The sequence below is a fragment of the Poecilia latipinna genome, unplaced genomic scaffold, assembly GCF_001443285.1.
Source record: "Poecilia latipinna isolate Pla-1442-1.1 unplaced genomic scaffold, P_latipinna-1.0 Scaffold1531, whole genome shotgun sequence".
Classification (NCBI taxonomy): Eukaryota; Metazoa; Chordata; class Actinopteri; order Cyprinodontiformes; family Poeciliidae; genus Poecilia; species Poecilia latipinna.
This window is the reverse complement of record NW_015114147.1, coordinates 120,666-136,597: the sequence shown is the minus strand read 5'-3', so window position 1 is coordinate 136,597 and position 15,932 is coordinate 120,666. Positions and strand designations below refer to the sequence as shown.

The following is a 15,932-nucleotide window of genomic DNA, read 5'->3' as shown; positions in this document are numbered from 1 at the left end:
TTCATCTTCCACCAAGCCAAGGTTGGTTTAAAGAGGTTCAATGGCAAAGCCAGACGCCTTCCCATCAGTGACATGCTGAAGTAGTTTAGTCTGAAGGATCCCAAAGCCAGTAATTACACTAGTCCATTGACTTTAGTCATGGGTTTCCTCTGGGTCTCCCTCAAATGGAAGTAGTGTGTAATCCGGGGTAATTTATTTAGCATATTTAAGCATATTTATCATGCTAATATATTTTTCATCAGAGCACATAGTACATGTTCTGGAAATGTTCCAATGTTCTACAGCCAAAAGTGTCTTGTATACTAAATAAATAGGGGTCCACAGCTTGTAATTTCCCCCCAAACTGCTTCATTGGCTTTCCTTTACTATCCTGTCAAAGCTGTGGTAATGCCTAACACTAACATCTTTTTCATCCATCCTTTTTAACTAATCTGTGTAACAGGATTTTCCTTTTTTTAAGTGAATTACTGACAAATTAATATTTCAATGTTCTTCCAATGTATTGACATGTACCCATTCCGGACTGAATAAGATAACTGATGCAACATTACTGGATGAGTAATATTCTGAAAAGTTACTTTTTCAATCACAGACGGATTAAAAGAGAGGACACACTTTGTTGACTTTTCAGATACAACAAATGTAAGGGATGCTACTGAAGTGGAAAATGGGGTCTTAAATGGCTGTAAAATTCCAGAAAAATCTTTTGTTGGGAATTTAAACGTATAAGATGGATATTCCTCTTTGTGTAAAACATGTATAATGTGTTTAAGGAGTTGTCAACTTCGAGTTACCCCAAGAGCCAAAGTGAGCCATTTCAGGCACTATTGTAAAATAGACGATCTTTGAATAATTTCCGCGCATGCTCTCAGTGCAAACATTTGACGAGCCTCCACGTCTGAGCGAAAGTGGCGTTTAGCCAATCAGGAGCAGCCACAATGTGTTTGGAAACAATACTGTTCCTGTAAAGTGCAGTACGACGGACCGCATACAGATAGTTCTAGACGCTGCTCCCGTCGTAGTGTTTCTCAGCTCAAGAAAAGGTTTACTTTTGTTCCAGCCTTTCTACCAGTATATTTTATAACAGACCGTCGCTGTTCCTGAGTAGCGTTGTTGTAGCGGATACCTCCACCCAGTTCTGGTAACCACGTCAACTTACTCAAAAGTGAAAATGGATTTAGAAGATTCTCAACAAAAGACGACCAGTCTTCTCGTTAAAACGCCTAACCAGGCTCAGGAGGACCAAATTATTGATGGGGTCGACATGAAGTGGACTGTAAAGGACCTTAAGGCTCATTTGTCGAGGGTTTACCCAAGCAAACCGGTATGTAATAAAAGAGGCTACATATTAGCTCGAGGCTATGTTGTGGAATGTCATAACAGCCGCTCCGAGCTAACAGCTGTCAGCCATTTCCTCCGTATTATCTTCCTGCCTGGGTGTATCTGTTCTAAATGTCCGCTTGTTACAGGTTTTCAAAGGCGCCATATAAATCTTCGTAATGCTGTCTTTGTAACCCATAGATTCAGGGTTGTTTTTTTTACAGTGTTTTCCACAAACTTCAAAGGCACCGAGAGTACAGTTTGTGAAGCAAAGATTCAACAGAGGTCATCTCAGGGCGCAGTAGTCAGCAAGGTTCAATTGGAGTAGTTACTGATACAGAGAATACCCCAGAATAAACAATTTTATCTGAACGAGCTACAAAATACATTTTAAACAATGACAATTTAATATTTGTCTGTGAAAATGAAGGTTTTAAGTTTTTTTTTAAGCTGAAATTCTTAAATTAATGCCCCTCCATTTTCATTGAAACCTGTAAAATATTGCAACCCCAAATTGCATAAAAATGGCCACAAAGTGTTAAACTATCTTATATGAATGTTCTGTCTTTGGTAATCATATCAAATGTCTAATTACCCAAAATACTCAAAAAAAAAAAAAATCAGCCTAAGTTAAATTTATTCATGGAGAAGGACCATTTTACAAAAGGGATGAGGCGTATTCAATCTTAAAATAAAAATAAAACATAGCTTTTTCCATCATTCAAGGTAGATGTTTTAGTAAAAATATAGGTGCTTTGAGCAGGCCACTTGGTTGAATTTTTTTATTTAATTTTCTAAAAGGTGGTCTTCAGATAAATAAACATGCATTTTAAGGCCCCAACACTACCCCACCTATGTTGAATAAAATTGTAAAACTAGATTCTGTGTATGTTTACCTTAATATGGGAAAGTCTTGAGATGCCAACAGCTAAAAAAAAACAAAAAACATTTGCTTCTGAGATTAGATGGTGAAGTTAGTCGGTGAGAGGTGGTCAAACACAAAACTGGAAAAAAAAAAAAAACCGTCAAAGTTAAAGAGAAGGTGTAGTTTCACAGTAAAGTTAATTATTATTGATCAACTCTGGGAAGTTAGCCATGTGTTTTAGCCAGCTCTGTAAATGATAATTAACACGCCGCTTGTCAGTTGCAAATTTATGTAAATCTAAGAGTTAAATTGGCCAGGAAGTAGAAGAAATTTCATTTTTCGATCAAGTCAGATCCGTTTTAGTTGTCAATATCTGATGTAATCCTGATTAGGTCTGCATTGTCAATTGTCAGATGTTGTGGGAACAGGTGAGGCAGGTGTTTGCAAGCAAAATGCAGAAATTGTAAGAAATGCTGTATTTAATTTTTTTTTTTTCAAAATGTTTTGCATAACTCACTTGTAATAACCTCAGCTGTGTAGTATTTTAAAAGTAACATTGCTGTCAAAAACTTCTACAAAAGTCAATTATTTAATGTGACAACATAGACATGTTTATTTGCTCTTTTGCAATTTGAAACATAAGATTTTAAGTTTTCTTTAGATGACTCTCGCAAATTATCCTTAGGGTATAAAACAGGTTTAATGTGTGACTTTCTTTCTTCCAAATGATTTAATGCCTGAAATGTAAGTTTTTTTTGTTGTTGTTTTTTTCTTTTTGTATTTTAGGCTATAAGTGACCAGAGACTGATCTTTGCTGGCAAGCTGCTGCCTGATAATTTGCACATCAACGATCTTTTCAGACAGGTATGTTTTCATTGTGTTTATTGTTCATTACAATATGTTTAAATTTATTAAAACTTAGAAATAATCCAAATTTACAACTAAACTTTAAATCAGTAAAATTATTCTGGGTAATCCAGGGTACAGAATTTCTGGACACTTTTCTCAGTGAACATTGTTTGATATTTAACAGCCTCTTGAGGAGTTCCTCAGCCTGTAAACGAGTTCTTATTGTTTTTAATTTCAGTGTAGGATGATATTTCATATCTTTTATCTTGCAAATAATTGTAATACAACACTGTTTAGCAAACATCCTTATAAACAAATTTTTTTCACGTTTTCTTCAGTTGCCGTGGCACTACTTTTATGAACTAATCCACATATTTTTTTTTAAATGCGGCATGCATGTTTAACACTGGGCTGTGTTGCGAACCAGATTATTCCAGATTATGTCCTTACATATGGAGTAATTCCACTAACCAGCATGAACTTTAAAGGTGCAACTCTTGCTTTGAGAAAAGAAACACCAGCTCTGTGTTAAGTAGGAACAGTAGAGCTGAGCCTGGAGCTGCATGCAAATACTGCTAATAACAAGAAACACAACAGGGGATTATTCTGGGGATCCATCGTGTAATGTCATTTGATTAGCAAATATTGTGAGAGTGCAAAAGTCTAAAGGTCTTTGGCTTCTATTTTTGTTTCCTGGAGAATTATATAATCACGTGTATCTATATTTTAGCAAAGACTTGTTTTTTTCAAAGCTGAGGCAGAAGAAGAACAGAGTTTAAATCAGGTGTTAGAATTCACTGAGTGCTAAACTAGGTGATTGTTTTTTTTCTTTTGTTAGATTTTATGTGACTACGAAATTGTTCTGGTTTTTGAAGGTTTAAGGTGACCCAGACATTTCCACTGTGAAATAACTAGATCTTGCATAAACAGAAAAGAAACACCAGCTGTGTTGTAGCCAAAGTGACAGAAAGACAAGCCGCACTGTGTTTATACCAGCTTGTTGTCTTTTTTTTTTTTTTTTTTTTTTTTTTTTTTTTTTTTTTTCCAATGTGCCGTCTCAGTGAGGGTTTACGGGGAGGGAAAAGTCACTTTTTTATCTTCAATTTTGCAGATGGACTCCATTCCCACTCTGCACCTGGTGTGCCCCATGAGGAATCCACCCAAAGCAGCAACAAAGGTAAACATTAGTTTAAAAAGTATTTAAATTTCTGATCTAGAACTGTAGTCTCTGCAGTTCTAGATTAGAATCTGTACCAGGTAAGTATGCAGATAGATATTTGTGGGGTGGGAGCTCAATAACAAAGATAGAGTTTCAGTTTCATATGTCTCTCAAGTCGAACTAAAATTGCCTGCTCCTTTGTCATGAAGGAGCACATTGGGTGTGTTTTGTTGTGGGAACTGACAATCTGATGGGACGACCACCCTGCTGCTTCTCTGATGTCTGACCGTGACATCTGCCACCCTCGTCCTGAGCATTACGCTGAGACAGTGGAAGGGTTTACCAAGCTTGGCTTAAAAAAAAAAAATAAGGCTTTTTATAAGCAGGGTAAAACCTGTCATCAGTAATGATTAAGAATCTTACTGTAAATTGTATTAAAGTGTCCTTTTGGCTAACCTTGGGCTAAAAACCATGGAGTCACCTTCAACAGCTAAACTTACAGAGGTAAAGTTTTTCCTATTCATGCACTTCTGAAATTTATATCATAATGGCCTCAAAATCTTAAGCTTCACTCACTGAAGCTCTGAGAAACCTTGAGAGAAAACGGTAAACGAGAGTTGTTTTTCAAAAACAGTTTTTTGGTTTAGTAAATATGCGTCCAATGTTTTTGAGTACATTTGTGGTTGCTTAAATTATGTTAACTATCGTTTTAAAATTTGCAGTGAGAGTTGCTAAAAGTGAATTGCCTTTTAAACTATAGAGCTCCTTCAGACGAGTGTTTGAGTAACTTAATGTCACTTTTACTGTTATGCAAGAGCGACCAAACACATACTTAAAGCAGATATTGATTATTTTAATTCAGAATGTGTCTGGTTTTGTTTTCCTAAGTGGTTTGAGTTTGTCATCTTGTCAGCAGTTTATTTTTCACGGTACATTTTTTTTTTTTGCATATTTAACTTCCTTATGTGGAGCTGAAAATACTGTTCAGACAAATGGTTCCTTAATGTTTTTGCTTAATCTTCTTTTAGTGATATTCTAGGCTTTTAGGACTTGGTTTTAGAAATTATGTAGTCTATTAGACTGAGATATGTTTAATAAGATTTTAATGAACAAGTTGTTTTCAAAATGACAAATGTCAAAAAGAACCCTCTTTGTAGCAGGTGTGCTCATTCAACTCCTCCTTTCCTACCGACATGCTTTGAGGCGGAACAGTTCCACTTCAGCTGTCATCCTTAAAGATCTTACACCTAAATGTGGCTCGCTTTGGTTTCATTGCCTTCTTTACTTTGGTTAATACTCAGAACCTGCAGGTGTTTGTGCATCCTGTTACTTGATTAAACCAGGGTGCTGCAGCTAGCAGCTCTTTGGACCTTCCACTCTTCATACCTTTTACTCAAAATGATGAATTGTTTTTTTATTATTATTTAGATCTAACATTTAGAGGGGTTTTCTATAGAATAATTGCATTGAATTTCCACAATGGAATGACACAAAAGTACCAGTAATATTTTTAGCTTTATCTTTTTAGTTATTAGGTTGGAAATCATATACTTTTTTTACTTGTATGTTTTTTTTACAGCATTGTCCACAAATGTCAACATCCTATAAAGGAAACTACATCTATTCTCTTTGCTAGACTGAAAGCAAAATGTCTCTTTGGATTGTAAAAGTTGCAGAGCTCTGGTGTACAAAAACTCTCGCATTTCTCACGCTTTGTGTTTTGTTCTGCAGACCAAAGAGGCAGAACAACCACATCCTTCCAGTTCAAGCCCACCTGTTCAGACTCCCAGCACACCAGAGCTCAGGCAGAGGAGGCAGACATCTTCGGCAGCTTCTACTCCGATCCACACGCAGACGCCTGGAGCTCCAACATGGCCTGCTTCAGCACCGTAAGCTATGAAGAGACAGCTTCCCTAATTTAAGAGTGTTTTAAACAAGGTGCAAAGTGGGAGGGGAAACGGCATAAAGCTGCTGAAGATTGTTTATAAAAATCTAAGAATCTCAGATTAAAGAGAGGAAAACCACAAGATGCGGCCTGTAATTACCCCAAAACATACAATCATTTCTGTTTGCTACTCTTTTCAGAGTAACCTCTTGTCACAGACTGAAGTGAAATTTAAAGACGTTGACAAGAAATCACTTGGGAGTTTCCATGACAGCACCTAACACTTTCAGAATGAGTAGCTCTTTTATAAGTGCAGTTTTCAGATTCTGAGCATTAGTATTAACTTCCACCTGGCCAATAAATAAATATGCATGTGGGTTTTAAGCCAAGCATTCCATATTTTATCGCCGCTGGGTTTTGTTCCTGGACAAAAGGTCACGTTTCTTATAAGATTTCTATTTTTCCTGCAGCGCTGCAGAGTCCCAGCTGACCCAGCCAGCCTTTCCTGCCTTATCCCTGTACAGCCCTCAGCAGCTCCTGTGGCTCCAGCATGTCTACGCAAGACAATATTACATGCAGTAGTGAGTATCTGTTGATTATTAAGCCTCTCCATGGTTCCTCGACTTTTGTCATTTCTGATGTCTAAATCTAATTTCCCACCAATAGCCACGCAGCCATGGCAGCGGCAGGCACTGTTCCCCCGGCGCCGGTGGCAACCATCGGCCAATACCCACCTGTCCCTGCCCACCAAGTTCCTGTCCCAGCCCCTCTGGCCAATCAGAACCCCATTGACAACCTGCCAGTGAATCAGAACCCGGTGCAGGATGCCGCTTTCATCAACCCGGGGGAGGCCAATCAGAACATGCGAATGAACGCACAGGGCGGGCCCGTAATGGAGGACGAGGAGGATGTGGAGCGTGACTGGCTGGACTGGTTGTACTCCGCGGCAAGACTCGGCGTCCTGCTCATGATCATTTACTTCAACTCCAACCTGAGCCGCTTTCTGCTGGTGATGAGCACGCTGCTCCTCATGTATCTGTAAGCTTCTCTGCTACGTTTTTATATTTATATTTTGAATCAATTTAAGGATAAATCTTCTTAGCTGATGAGCAGCATTAAGAAAAGTGGGGGGGAAAAAACAAGTGTTCCTTTTCCACAAATGATCAGTCATAGTTTGGTTTCGTTTGATTTCCTGTGAATGTATGATTCAGCCATAATTCAGTTGGACAAACAAAAGTCAATTTTAGCAAGTAGCAGATTAAATTTGAAGTCCATGTGCCAAACACCTTCTCTGTCCAGTAGAAAAAAACAAAAACAGAATGAAGCTTTGAAGTTTTTTTTTTTTTTTTATTGTATCTGAGATATTTGTGGTGACTGACCAGAAGGGGGCGCACTGTGGCATTTCTGCTGCACATAAGTAGCTGCTGACTGTGTGAATGCGATCCGAGGCCCTTAAAGCTGTTCTAAAAACTTGTATCTCCTTTTTTTTTTTTTTTTTCAAACTCCTCAGGAGAAAATATTTTCTTTTTTTTTGCACACACACAAAAAGTTAAATATGTTATTGTTATGTAATGAATTTTCATTTGAATCAATTAATTTTCTTGGGGTTTTTTAAGATATATTTATATATATTGTCTTTATGGATTCTTGTGTTTTAAGTCAGAGTTTTGGCTTTGCAGTACACATCCTTGTTAATTGTACTGACTTTGATCTTACAGCCCACAGATATTTTTTAATACTGACAAAATTGAACATTTTGGCATTTACAGAAACTAATTTCTTATCTCTTTGCATATGCAGACACACAATGGGCTGGTTCCCCTTCAGAAGGCCAGCACCGGTTCAAGCACCCCACTTCCAGCCCCCTGAGGTCCAACACAACCAGCAGAATGAGGACAGGAACCCCGAGCATAACCATGTAAGAATTTCAGATTTTAGTTGCTTAAGTTTCCAGTTTCTTCAAATCGTTTAAACATGCCCTTCGATAATATTATACCAGAATTGTTTTGACCTCGTCATAGGTGAACAAATGACCCACAGATGGAGGTTTATTGGGAACTACTTTTCACTGAGAAACCTTTCTGTCCTTTGACTCTTCAGGCTGAAGAACCAGCTGATGGACAGATTGTGGAACACGCAGCTGAGGAATCTGAGGAGCTAATGACGGCAGTTTTAGTTCCTCCTCACAGGGTGTCCGTCATGTGGACAGCGTGGGTCTTCTTCAAAACTTTCTTCTCCTCCCTTATACCTGAGGTTGCTCAGGGCATGGCGAACTGAGTTCCCGAGGCGGCAGTGTTTCGTTTATAACGGCAACCGGAGAGCATGCTGGGATCCTAGGAGCTGCTGAGGCAGCAAGAAGTGGCAAACCGAATACCAGCACAATGAGACTGGCCAAAAAAATATGGACGGTACCAAAGGACTGAAAGCTGGCAGTTTCTCAATGCTAGTTTCAGGTTTCTATCTCAGCACCATGTTTAATGCTTCATCAGAAGGTAACAGGCACAAGGTGGAACCTGAAGGTAAAGGAAGGAAAGTCTTTGCTTTTTGCGATTTCTCTTTTAGTATGAGGGATTATTTTTTTTCCAAAAGTATTCAAAATTCATTAGATCTGAAAGAAAAAGAAAAAAAAAAAAGAGTAGTATGTGACCAGTAAGTTTGTCACATACAGATACTCCTGAATCTGTTTTTAGATTCTCAGAAAGAACATTTTTAACAGAGGTGTTTTTCACTTTTAAGCTTTTTGTCACTACGGAGGCAAAGCAACTCAATGGACCATAAAAAAATCAGCTTGTTAGTCTGTGATTGCAGGCGAGTTGCAGGAGTGCACACTATAAACTTTAAGTTATAATTGGAATACAATTTATTTCAAGAAAACTGAAGAAGAAATTCATGTCCTGGATTAAACACACACAAAAAAAAGGTTTGATCCCAGATTATTTTTTTTCCACCTCTTTCATTCCACTCTTAAGGTTTTAAGGTGGATTCTGTTTATTGAAACATTTTTGTGACCAAATATTAATATTTTTGCCTAACTGATTTGAAAAGTAGTTTATAAAAGCATGTTTAAAAAAAAAACAGAAAAAGCTGTAAATATATTTTTTTGTGTACACAGCGCACTTTACATCTAACTTCTATCATATGCAAGCTTCAAAATAGAGGTTATGACTCATGACCTTTTAGGGGCTCGGAGCCTTTCACACACAAATAGTTGAAATTACAGATCAAATTCAATATAAAGAAGCAAAATATATTGTGAAAAAATGATATTAGGAGGACTTCAGGTCTCAGCTTTTTGTCTTTTTTTTTTTCTGGTACCATTCCAGATTACATAATACAATACACTATTACTCTTCTTCCTGATATTTTATATAATAGTTACGTTGAATGGGAAGTGATCAGATACAAATGACTTTAGTACTTCATTCTTTTGCATGAATTTTGATCTGTAATGGTAAATGAATAGGTTTTATAATCTTTTCTCTGTAAAGCCTTGAAGTAACTTTTAAGTAAGCAGAATGAAAGCTAGTTGTGTAATTGTGTATATTTTCTGTAACTTAATGCTTGTGTCTCCTGTGTGGGGAGGAAAGAAGACTGTGGCAATGGTCACTGTGTATAGCCGACATTTTTACCTTTATTTTTGTTCCAACCTTAAAGTGGCCCTTACAATAGAAATGTTTCCTATAAAAGATGCAATAAATGTTTGTATGTCAAATAATGATACTGTTTTGTTTTGTTTTTGTGAAGAAATTGTTTCTTCCCTTTTAAGAAACAAAAAAAAGTCCCTTCCTTTTCCACTACATAAGGAAGTCATAGAGAAAAGCCCTGATGGGATATTCCCCAGAACCTGTAGCTAAACATTTGATTGTTCAAATGTTTTCGACGCTGTTCAGTTACTTGGTGTTTAAATTCCACCACAGCTCACATGTTTGGTAAAAGTTAAACTGTAATAGGTTGAGATTCTCCAAGAGGAGGTTGGGACAATTTATACTTCAAAGAAAATGTTTTTACATTTTTTACACTTCAGACCGTGTAGGAACTTCAGAGGCGGTTCAACAAACTAAAATCCTCTATGTGAATCCGCAGTTGACTTACTGTGATCAGAGAAGCTGAATGTTTGGTTCCAGCTGAGCTGATATAGCAGGTATTTTACATAAACCCTCAAACTTGACTTGAGGTAGTTCTGCAGTGAAAGTCAACCTCCTGCTCATCAGCGAAATCTCCAACACCATTGTGCTGAGCCAGATAGCTTGAGTGAGTATATTTTTCGTGGTGTGTGTGTGTGTGTGTGTACCCTGTTCTGCCCCCACAGACCCGTGTCTCAACCCTTCACTCTGAAACAGTCAGGCCCGTAGCATCCTCAAGGATTTACTATAAGGATTTACCCTGTTTTATGTAAAATTATAAAATGGGGCTTATTCTGGTGTTGACAACCCATGAGAAAATGACAACAAAAATACCATACAAGAACAAATTCTCGTACTTTACATCTGACGCTTAAGGATTGATCACAGAAAATAAGCATTTAAACTAACAGAGCTCGTGAGCTGACGTCCAGGAGGGGCTAAATAATCCTTACTGATCTTGAGGATTTCTTCTGTTTATCTCTAATTTACATTTGTCACTCTCTGTGTGGATCATCAGTTGCGTCTTACAGATCGCACCTCACAGCTCGTATAAAATTTAAATATGAACAAATTTTGATTCTGTAATTTACTACTGGGTGGTACAAAAGTTGGAATGTATAATACTGTTACAAGGTCAAATTCATCTCATTCACAGAGGAGATTCGGGGGACAAAACGCAGTAGGACATGAATACTTGGACTCGGCTCCTGTATCCAGTTACCCTGAGAACCTTTGCATGTCAAAACCCTCTTTGTTTAAGCAGAGCTCAGTACGGGGAAGTTGGTCACCTGGACAGAGCAGGAAAACTGGGAGTTTCTGACAAAAATGTATGTTTCTCAAGTTTTTGGACATTTTTAAAGATCATTTTTGTGGGTGTGTACAATAATAATATTTGCCTTGACTTCTTTTCTTTAATACCAGCTATTTTTCTTCTTGTGTCATCTTGTCCACTTTAATTTGTGTAGGAGGTTTTTGTCAGCTGTTGCCTCACTGACAAAGATGCACTTTGACCTGTTTTTTTTTTTTTCTGAATCGGTGTTTGTCTCTTCACTCCTACAGTACAAAACACAACTCCTCCGTTTCTGATTGGATGAACGAGGCAGTTTGTCCCAAGATAGCTACGGTACGCTGAACCTGTAGCTTTAACAGGCTGCAGAGCGAATGTTGCAGCAATTCGAGAGTCGGAGGATCTAGCAGAATGCCAGGCGACACTCTCCCGCTGCTGCTGCTCCTCTCTCTGTTTGGAACGACCCACGGCTGCCTTCAGGATCCTTCTTCGGCCTACAAATACACTGGAGTTGTATGCAGACTCACCTATCCTGCGGCTGCTGTGTGTGAGTAGTACTGACATCCTCTGATCCAATCTGATTGTGCTAAATGCAACAAGTGAATGTAGTTGAACCAGAATGGCTTTATAGTTCAGTTTCTCAGAGCAGAACCTGAGAAACGATGAAGTCCTCACCAGCGGCTTGTCTAATGGAGGGCATTGGGTGACATTTGTGGACACTGATTGGGTGTTTTTTGCTCTACCGCCTCTTTCAAAGGCTGGGTCCCAGTTAAACCCAGTAAAAACAGATCCCTGTCATCTTACATCAACCGAGCTCTACGATACAGATGCTTAATTCACCCATCATTGCTTTGTTTTCCTTCCTTTGTTGGTCTTGGTCAATATTTCTCCAGGACTGCTGAAGGTTTTCATTGTTTTACTGTGACCTTTGGACTCTCTCACTTAGTATCTGACTGTTTTCTGAGGATTGTTCGACTATTTCTGTTAGGCTACATTAACTCTGACCTGTGCATTATTCAGCAGAGAAGAAAGTCTCTGAAGTGAAGGAATTAACTCGTGTTTTCCAAACACACAACAGACGACTTACTGAATAATTTAGGATCTTTGTTCCCAGCATTTTTAAACTGATACAAATTCTGTAAACTACCAAGGGAAGCATGTTTTGACAGGTAGAAGACTGTTTTTTATGTGTTTTTTTAAGTGTAGTTATATTGGCCAGAAAATGAACTCCAAGCTTAAGATATCACTTATAATAAATCTTCATTAAGAGCAAAAACAGAACAAGGCAAACATCAAGTTGACGAAAACAAAGAAATGTAAACAAAGGATGCAACTCGAGCATAAACACAAAATAGCAGGCACTTCAGTTCGTTCCAACACATAAAATAAAAAAATACATATATACGCCAATGTTTAAAGTACTTATGTCGTTCAAGTTTTTTTTGTGTTATTGTTGCTGTCCAATATTAAGAATATATCATGTTTTATATACTCAAGTAATTCAATGAAAATTGGCTTATGATTGGAGACCTTCATGAACATGGAATTAGGACAGAAATAGCAGGTTAATAACATAAAAGTATGAATTTACTTACAATATCTCAATTACCAAACGAGATGTTCTTTCAATATAAGAAAAAATTGTGATTAACAATAAATTTTAAATCTATTAGCGTTTATATGTCAATCTGCACACGTGTCCTAAAATCTGCCATTTTAAAAGGTTTTCAAAACGTTCAAAATGTGAGATTGAAAGGTTTGAATATAAGCTCTGCAAAGATGTTTCAGCATACTACTGATGATGACTCATCAAGGAGGGCACAATTGAACCCAGTGGAAGTTGAGGTTGGTTTTCATTATTTATCTAAAAAAATATAATATACATGGTGAAAGTCGGCTTTCCCTCTTCGGGACCTAAACGACTTGTTTTCATTGATAAACCCATGACTTCCTCAATGATTTCAATCATCAGTTTAAGACTTGAAGCTAGTTTGGGTTATGTAGCTGGAGAATGTTTCAAAGCACATCAGCAAGGTGTTGAAGTGGACCAGTCAAAGTCCAGATTTAGATCAAATAGAGATGCTGTGATGTGCTCAAAAACTCTCCAAGCTGACTAAAAAAAATATACGTTTTACATCGGGGAAGGTCGGCTCCATTTATATTATATTTATCCAAACTTGATAAATAAAATCATAGTTTCCAAACTGTTTTTCAGGATTATCTTTGTATTATATTAAAATTTGTTTGATGATCTGAAACTTTTGATACAAAAAAAGTAAAACTGGAACATAAAAGGAGAAATTTGTTGTTTTGTTTGTTTGTTTTTACCACTCTGTAAAGTCTACTCCCTCCAGCTGAGCCTATGAGGTTTTTTCACAGTCTGGTCCTGTTTCTGTGTCTTCATGTCTTTAGTGAATGAGAAAACCACTAAAGTTATTGAGGCAGCTTTCCAACATGCCCGTTACCCAAGCATGCAAGGAGAGAAATCTGCTGGTTTCTTTGGCAAAGTCTCATATGGCCTAGAAAAGTAAGTGCTCACGCTCAAGCCTCCGCAAAAATGTACCAACAACACAACAGGCTGCTGCAGGTTTGTTCTCTTTGTGACTTACCCAGTTTGGAGATTTACAACCTGTCGATCGGCCGGAGCGACTTTGAGCTGCGTCCAGGGGAAGGCATCGGTCTGGAGATAAACAACGTCTCCGCTGTGTTCAGTGGCACCATTCAGTACGGATACGGCAGCTGGCTGTGAGTCTGAATGTGGAAGTTTGGTCAAAAAAGTCAACACAGTTTTATACACTTTTAATTATTTACCTTCAACTTTTTCGTTGCGTTCTGTCACAAATCACAGCGTACTTGACCCAATATTTATATGATAGATCAACTCAATGTAGGGAATATTGAAGGGTGGAAGAAGAGTGGTGTATTGGTTTATGTCTTCTTCTTTCTTTTTTTTTTTTTTTTTTTACAAAAATATGAATAATTCAAAATCTATTTTATACTGTTCTTCTGTTGTGTATCATACCAATGAGATATGTTTATGGTTAGAACATTATATTATGGTTAGAACATTTTATTTTACTTTTTCAATAATTTATTTTTTGTTTTTCTCTTCTCATCAGAATGAATGTTGGACACAGACTTGACTTTGAGGTTGAAACTCAGATTGATCTTGGAATCAACCCAAAACTTTGTAAGTAAATCGTGAATTTCCCCCCCGTTTGGCTTCAAAAGTTATTTTTCATTTAACTAGTTTCACATAGTTGTTTCACTCTAGTATTTTTATTATTATTATTATTATTATTACTACGATCCAATAATTTTCAGATTCAAAAATGTTTTATTAAAGTTTAAATATGACTATTCTTTGCTATTGATTAATGTAAAAAATAAAAAATTAAAAAAAATTCTGTGCCCATTCTCAACCTCAACAAACTTGTCAGTCACATGTTCTTATGTATTTTGGGGTCTAACTATAACACTTATTATCATAGATAGTTATATTCTCTACCTCAGTTTTTTTCTCTAATAAATACTTCTTTCTATTCCCAATCTTTTTGTTCAGACTGCGGTAATTCAAAGGTCGCTGCAGACACATCTGACTGTTACCTGAATTTTCACAAGTTTCGCCTCTATCTGGAGGGAGACAAGGAGTAAGTGATGAAACTATACTAGATAAAAAAAAAGTATATACACATATATATGTTAAAATCCATGTTTCTGTGATGTAAAAAGAAATCACATCAAAATTGACTGTAAAACTTCAATTTTCTATTAGACATGTTGAGAGGAAAACTTTAAAAATGATGATTAAAAATGGTAATTTCTACAGTACAGTACTGATAACTGTACTCTTTTCAATATTTTTTCGGCACCAGAAGTCTTTATTGAACGGCATTTCTACAGGAAAGAGAAGGGGAAGACGTACTGCAATGTTTTGTAGAGATGTAAACAGGAACAATGGTATCAATCAGGATAAGGGTGTTACAAAAATACACAGAATTTCATATGTACCATTTCACAGTAACGGTAATGATCAGTACTGAAAACATGAAAACAGTGAAATTACTGAAGCAAGACATTTTTCCACAACTGAAAACTTTGGCGATATGTTCACTGGTGTTGATGTGTGTCTCATTGTTTGTTGGTCAGGCCAAACTGGCTGAAGAAGCTCTTCACTGACTTCATCACCTTCACGGTTAAGCTGGTCGTCAAAGGACAGGTGAACGTGGAGACTGCAGACTTTGGTGTCTTCATATCAGCTTCCAGTCAAATGACAAGTGTGTCATCAAATGCAGATCTGCAAAGAGATCAACAAGCTGGCGGACATCCTGGCTGAATTTATACAAGACACAGCAGGTGAGAGTTATGTTGTCAGTGCAATCAAGGTTAATGTCGTCTCAGTGCCTAGTTGACCAAAATGAGGAACTAATTTATCCTAATTGTGGCCCAGTTAGCAGATTTTTATCCCTGTCCGATAGAACAGTGCGGCATTACGGGGAAAATCTTTTTCACCTGAGTTGTAGGCTCTTAAATCTTCATGTTTAACGTCCTAAGATTGTCGTGACATCCGAACGTTTGGCTTTGTTTGTGTCTGCAGCTGACTTCCTCAGTGATGGCGGCATCAGTGTTGATATTGGTGTAACTACGACTCCTCTCATCACAGCGAACTACATAGAGTCCTACCACAAGGTTAGAAAGATCGTTTGAAATCATCTGAGTATTTTAGTTGCGTATAGTAAATATAGCATCCCTTGTCTTGTCAGAATTATGTACTGTCATAATCCTTTCCTTGAGGCATTTTGATGTTTATCTCCTTCAGGGTCTGACGACCTACTTGAACTTGACTTCTGTGATCAACGCCTCAGTTTTTCACCCAGATCACCTGACTGAAAACAGGATGCTTTACTTCTGGTTCTCAGGTGGACTTTAGGAATATATATATA

At 37.4% G+C, this 15,932-nt stretch overlaps 2 protein-coding genes across 3 annotated transcripts in view; both read left to right on the top strand.

Annotated features, from left to right (window-relative positions):
• The first annotated feature begins 882 nt into the window (after positions 1-882).
• Positions 883-9,794, top strand: herpud1 (homocysteine-inducible, endoplasmic reticulum stress-inducible, ubiquitin-like domain member 1). The gene is made up of 8 exons (XM_015058314.1): positions 883-1,324; positions 2,972-3,049; positions 4,146-4,211; positions 5,925-6,082; positions 6,549-6,659; positions 6,745-7,116; positions 7,879-7,996; positions 8,179-9,794. Exons 1-8 carry the CDS (start codon positions 1,172-1,174, stop codon positions 8,353-8,355), a joined length of 1,233 nt encoding a protein of 410 aa, XP_014913800.1. The 5' UTR covers positions 883-1,171; the 3' UTR covers positions 8,356-9,794.
• Positions 9,795-10,941: 1,147 nt separating this feature from the next.
• The window catches only part of cetp (cholesteryl ester transfer protein, plasma), a 12,650-nt gene continuing 7,659 nt past the window's right edge, over positions 10,942-15,932 (top strand). For both annotated transcript variants that reach the window (XM_015058313.1, XM_015058312.1), the window contains exons 1-10: positions 10,942-11,029; positions 11,262-11,536; positions 13,402-13,516; positions 13,603-13,734; positions 14,109-14,179; positions 14,552-14,639; positions 15,139-15,208; positions 15,285-15,345; positions 15,587-15,678; positions 15,809-15,908. In XM_015058313.1, coding sequence (XP_014913799.1) covers positions 11,401-11,536; positions 13,402-13,516; positions 13,603-13,734; positions 14,109-14,179; positions 14,552-14,639; positions 15,139-15,208; positions 15,285-15,345; positions 15,587-15,678; positions 15,809-15,908 — 865 coding nt within the window. In that variant the 5' untranslated portion in view covers positions 10,942-11,029; positions 11,262-11,400. The remainder of the gene's footprint in view (positions 11,030-11,261; positions 11,537-13,401; positions 13,517-13,602; positions 13,735-14,108; positions 14,180-14,551; positions 14,640-15,138; positions 15,209-15,284; positions 15,346-15,586; positions 15,679-15,808; positions 15,909-15,932) is intronic.

What these genes read in the sequence shown, in the direction of transcription:
- herpud1 (XM_015058314.1), top strand. Translation starts at nt 1,172, where the DNA reads ATGGATTTAGAAGATTCTCAACAAAAGACGACCAGTCTTCTCGTTAAA. An exon ending in TCAACGATCTTTTCAGACAG is followed by an intron (nt 3,050 to 4,145) that starts GTATGTTTTCAT and finishes TCAATTTTGCAG; the next exon opens with ATGGACTCCATTCCCACTCT. An exon ending in CACCCAAAGCAGCAACAAAG is followed by an intron (nt 4,212 to 5,924) that starts GTAAACATTAGT and finishes TTTGTTCTGCAG; the next exon opens with ACCAAAGAGGCAGAACAACC.